Source organism: Schistosoma mansoni, assembly GCF_000237925.1.
Source record: "Schistosoma mansoni, WGS project CABG00000000 data, supercontig 0226, strain Puerto Rico, whole genome shotgun sequence".
NCBI lineage: Eukaryota > Metazoa > Platyhelminthes > Trematoda > Strigeidida > Schistosomatidae > Schistosoma > Schistosoma mansoni.
Window position 1 is genome coordinate 152832 of NW_017386092.1, and position 5952 is coordinate 158783.

Consider the following 5952-nt stretch of genomic DNA (forward strand, 5'->3'; position numbering starts at 1 on the left):
TTTCTCTGTACAACAAAAACAACTTAACAGACCTTTTCAAAGAGAAAGCTAATTAGTAGGATATTTGGCTAGCTTTATTTAGTTGCATAGAATTAATGTTGGGATTTAAACTTAAGTACGTACATTACTTCCTAACCAGATAGTTACTTTGAAGTTCTGATTAACGGCTAGATCGAAGAACTGACAAATTTTCGAACACTCCTTATCAGCCAACCCAAATGAGTAGTTAACGCTCCACTAATGTCAACCCATTCCTTGTTATTAAAGATATTAGCACACGTGGGCAATGAAGATCTGTTGTTTCACAGATGCTTAGAATTTTCATATGTGTGCTGAAAGTTTTCCGATTATCATATCATTTTCTGTACGGCTGTGCTGAAAGTGTCAGAACCAAGTAGGTGGTCAGTTCTTATGTGATTAGAGATGAACATTGATTTCCTCGATCTGATTAATAATGCTCTTAAATGGAAATTAAACCATATATATCGGGTAGCACTGTATGTTGTTATCTGAGATGGTTCTCACGGTCGACTGGATTTGAATAAATATGATTAAGTAAACCTTAATTTTGTTTGACATTTATACTTCTGAAGAGCTTTACGATATACAAGGTTGAGGAGAACCATTTAACTAGTGTGTATAATTAGATTCTGGTAAGCGGGGCTCCGGTCAACGCACTTACAAACTATAAATCTGCTAGGTTTTCTCGGGACACAGCTATGGGTCGAATCACAATGTGACTGTAGATCTTAAGAGTTATGTCAGATAAATCTAAATAATCCTTTTAGTTGACTGGAACAATGGTTGGCTAAATTATAAAAATCGCATACAATATAGCATATTTCATACTGGAGCTATTAATGATCTGAAAATGAACTTTGATTCTGTGCGAACGAAAAATAGTGATTTTAGTCGAGACCTTCCGAAGTGGTCAATACTTGACGCTAAGTGGGTCATTTCGCGTCAGGACACCAATGTTCGTCATGTGTAATTTCTACATATCACTTGTTATGCGAAGTTTTCACTACATCTGTTTGTTTTTACGAGGTTAACTAGTCTTATGTTCCAGGCAATTGAATGTACTATCTTAGCCGTGTTTTTGTTTTCACAAATGATCGGAACTGATGATCATCCCTTCAAATGATAGACAACTGTCCATTAGTGTGAACTAACGATAGACATAAACATCCGCATCTTGAGTATTGTCTGGAGTGTTAACATGTTTTATCTTTCTGGTTCGTTTCAAGACTAACAACTTTTGAGGTTATCAAAAAGGGTTCATAAACCACGATAGTAAATCCAATTCGGCATTCCTGCTTTGTCATCAACGACTGGAACGTCATACTCAAGCACATAGTGTCTGTCCAGTTAGTAAACACCTAAAACGAAGCAGGACATCTAAGAGTTGACACAAGTCAACCTACTTGCTGTAACCATTACAAAGAACGAGTTGATGAGTGAAAAGAGTGGGAGGAACGGTCCTGTTAGTCTGAATACAATTAGGATGAACACTTTCAGTCATATGTGCGCCTCTCACTTATATGGAGAAAGTTTCAGCAGAGCCGCCATCGGCTTTTATTCTGATTCATGTCTCAACCCACTGAGTTGTATCATACCTAGGACTTCAGCAAAGGAGTTGTAAGAACTTACAGGAGCCATTCCTGTACAGTTTTCTTCATGCCATAGAGTGGTTACCCTTTCGCTTTTTTCAATCGGTCCCAGAGTCAGCGAATACTACACGACGCGGAATTTGTGGGGGTAATAACCGCAGTATATGACCAAACCGCCAAAACCAATGTTTCAAGATAGGGAAACCAAATGAATTACCGTCGCTGTGCCCGGACACAAGTTGGTAAATGTCTACATTACTATCATGGTGTTGTCACCGTATGTCAGCAATACTCTGAAGATAACGGCGATCTCACACAGAAAGTCGCTTAACATCATTAACTCGGAGGCCAGGTTTCGCAAGCATAGGGAGAAACTGTTCTCATCAGCGCGCTCACGGGTTCTGAACAATCTACGGAGAACGATAGGGAAAACCTAATTTGCAAACTACACGGTCTCATACAGTTCCTAGGAAGCACTTTGAGTTCAAGGAGACACTAGTACGGAAACACTGAAGGGATGTTTTATATAGAATCTCCGAAAACTATATGCTATCAGGTTTTGCATCATCCGTAGATGTGCCAAGGAGTAACTACTGCACTGGGCCACACCAGTAAATATTCACCTGCTCTTGTGGAGCAAGTTATAGTAACTACACATCCGTGCGTTTCTCAGACACATTATACTGCGTGGCTCACGATGGGTGAATGTAAACCGACGAACAGTTCAACTCTAGTCTTTCAAAATCATCTAAGAGCGCAAACTAGTAACTTACACACTGAAGAGGCGTTGGCAACCTGTCGTTCCAATATGAACTGTGTTCCAGAAACACATACAAGTTACTACTATCAGATGGACTCGGCGCTTGATTTCCCTAGACGGTTATATGATTGTTTACATATCCTTCTAGCATTTTTAACCTTATTTGTTGCTATCACTAATTCTGTAGTTTATTCTCGTCACTCTGAAAATTCTCAAATATTAAGCAATTCTCTTTGACTCATGATTAGAAGTGATTGTCACCGTTTTTCAACTGACCGTAAATACCATTAAATAGCCTGAGTTTATGTCGTTAACACGGGAGCTTCCTCTGCTGAATTGTCTCCGATCACAGTCGTCACTAACAAACCGCGGCTGACTAGTGTTTTACTAACAAAGACCAAATGAATTACTATGTCACAAAGCAATACGTTGGCAGTTGTTACTGACACCTCCTTACAGCTGACAAGCCCAAAGAGGATTCAAGAGAACATCGAGGTTGGGAAAACGCCGAAAGACTAGCACTTAATTTTTGAAAATAAATACATGTCTAACATGGTTAGTCTAATATCCGTTGAATTAATCACCACAAACAACTAGGTACCGCCTATAGCGCATTCAGAGCTCACCTTGCATCATCATCCACATTATGAAGTCCACACAGTCGCTAGGAGCCCCGGGTAAGACTGAATCAGTTTTTCGGATACCACGAGACGAATACCTGGGATTATTTACGAAGCTTATCAAAAACCATAGAAACTATCAAACTACTACTGAAAAGCTTGGATTAAACATTGGAACGGACAATCATTGAATGGGTCTTGGATATTGGCTTGACGAAGCAATATGAAAGGGTTAACGTTATGAACAATTAGTGGGTCAAAGATGCTTAGTCGCGCGCAGAAATGAATATTTGGATACGAAGTCGACAATCAAGAAAATTCGAGATGAGGCATTTATTAATTTACTTTTTTACTGCCTTCATTACAGGCTTTGTGGTTTTTTCAATGGGCTTCTTCAACTTGAACTGTTTCAAGATGTTGTTGCGCTGCAAGAGAAAAAAGTATGTGGTCAATTGTATGAATACAACTCGTCAGTAAATTGAAATCATCAAGAAGCACAGACGGCTCTTCCAAAATCTCATCATAATAGTGATTGACTCACCTGTTTACGAGCTACCATGACTTTAAACCTGTCGAAGTCGGTCATAGCCGCACGCAAGGATTTGCGATGAAGCTTTCGTGCCCATGCAGTGTTTTCCCAATCCTTAGTTATGTCGTATCTTTTCCAATGTCTCTCGACCGAATTTGTACCACATCCATGTGGAAGTTTGTACTTTAACTTCGTTAAGTGAAGTTTGTTCAAACTTATTTCTTGTCTGGGAACGCCGGAACATGGTCCATCGATAAGAACACGTCTTTGGTCAATTATTTCTACGATGATTGCCACCTTTTTAGCATAAGGTCCAGAGGCAATGAATACTACGCGCCCAGCCTCTACGAACCTTGTAAAGTTCACCATGAGTGGAAGCAGGAATCTGGAAAAAAATTTGTTAGGTTACTCAGAGAATGAATAGACAATTGCCCTTGCCGTGAAGATTTAAATATGTGTCCTAAATTGGACAAGCAACTACATTTTCGAAAAGTATGCAAGTAACCATCTAGTTGTCGATTAGGCTTTCACGATACAGACCATTCATACGAGCAAATACAACTAAGAAGAAAGTTTAGGCATCTGAACTAAACAGTACCAAAAAATGAACCGTCCATAAATAGGGGACGTTCCACACTTCAACGATGTTCAGTAAGACCAGACTAATATATGCAATCACGAAAATAGTAGTTTCATGCTCATACACAGACGATTGTATAGACTGACGCAAAATTACTGTCTAGACTGATTGTTCAACCAGTCAGCCTTGGTTGTATGTCAACAGAATGTGTGCCCACCTAGATAAAAAGCGATCTGAGCATATCTTCAAAGATTAACGTACACTTTTCATTGACTTGTGAGATTGTTCTTGTTGACTATTACTGCAAAACACTAACTTAATACTAGTCATGAGACTGGCTTCACAGTAGTATGAATCAGTTAACCTAAATGAAGCCAATGCCCGCAGGCAAGGCATATGGTGCTCGATGTGATGTTTATATACGGATTTTGAATACAAAAACCGACTGCGGAAGTTCCGAATGAGCTGACGGGACTACGAGAAAACTCATACGATGTACCTTAGATAACTTAGACTCCGTCTTTGCAACTAAATCTTCAAGACACAACCGGCACGTAACTCACCATTCCTTACCTATGCCACACGCAACGCGAAGAGTGTTCGAGAGACGCACGACGCACAATTTAAACAACACTCATCCACTGTCCAATACATCTTTCCAATGAACTGGAATAAAATACTTGCCTTTATGCTCCCATGTCTTGGTGTCATAAAGGGATGTCAGGTCGTTCAGGACGCCTGAAGTCTCTATCTACGGTATTAGTCGTATCCTCAGTATATTTTATTATTGAGTTTGAAAGGAGGTTAGATTTCAGTTGAACTCATACTAAAACCTTTCCAGGGTTAATGTCAGTCCCATACCTAGACGAAAGAGTGGGGTTGAGCATGAGGTTAACAATCTTTGCAACAGAAAAAAGTCTTGATAAAAAACGATAAGCTGAGAAAGTCATTCAACCATTTAGTCGATTAACTGAGGTTTGAAGAGTCTTCTTTTGGAAGAGTTATCATACCTCATAGTGGAAGACGAGATGGTTAGGAATTCTCGAAATCAGTACCTCTCCAAACAATAATAGAAACAATAAAAATAGCAACACAGAATTTCCACATAACGTGTGAGGCCTCGTAAGGTGTCTGTTAGCGGTTGTAATGCTGTCGCACATTTCGGGATAAATTGTCTTTAACAATTTATTGACCTCAGAAATAATCATAGATATGTGGTGTCGGATATCTAACGCTTATTTATAGCTTATTAAGGTCTCGATAATCGCAAAAAGTTCTGGCTTTTCTGTTCTGTTTGCGAAGCATGTGCAACGGCGACACTCAAGAGCTGTTCAGAGGTTTGAATTCGCTGGTAGCTTGTTCACCACAATGTGATGCTGAACAGAATGCTTAAGATCTGCAGTATTTTACATTATCTTCGTGAGCTCTCTAAATTCTGCTAGCCAAGACAGATGAGTGAAATTTGTTTTCATCTATTACCGAATTCATAGAAACAGAATCAGTAATGACGAACTTAATTACAACTTACTTCAATATATTAGATGGTTTCCCTTGATCCAGTTTATCGGAAACACCTCTCATGATATTTGAAACTTCATTTGATTGCATGACCAAATTTTCCCTTCCTGTAAGTTAGTACAATTAGCCAAAAAATAGTTTTCAAGTCTAACAAACCAAAGCTGTGGGTCGATTATCGTGAAAGAAGGCTTAGAAAGACTGAGGGACCTCATGGATGACGTTTGGGAAAGATCCGATGTAGGATTTTCTGAAGAGTAAATAGTACGCAAATAAGACAAAGTATATATAAGGAAGGAAAATAAACTGACAACAATAAAGATAGTAAGAAACGACAC

The 5952-nt window shown here is 39.1% G+C and overlaps 1 protein-coding gene across 2 annotated transcripts; it reads right to left on the minus strand.

Moving 5' to 3' along the window:
* Positions 1-3308: 3308 nt before the first annotated feature.
* On the minus strand, positions 3309-4703 carry Smp_175740.1 (60S ribosomal protein L14, putative; the record flags this gene model as incomplete). 2 transcript variants are annotated; one of them, XM_018791665.1, is made up of 3 exons in its annotated part: positions 3309-3496; positions 3532-3904; positions 4673-4703. In XM_018791665.1, 2 exons carry the CDS (start codon positions 3886-3888, stop codon positions 3461-3463), a joined length of 393 nt encoding a protein of 130 aa, XP_018647309.1. In that variant the 3' UTR covers positions 3309-3460. The 2 variants fall into 2 exon arrangements, with proteins under 2 accessions (XP_018647309.1, XP_018647308.1); XM_018791654.1 differs by lacking the exon at positions 4673-4703 and having other exon boundaries at positions 3309-3415; positions 3532-3888.
* Between the last annotated feature and the right edge of the window lie 1249 nt (positions 4704-5952).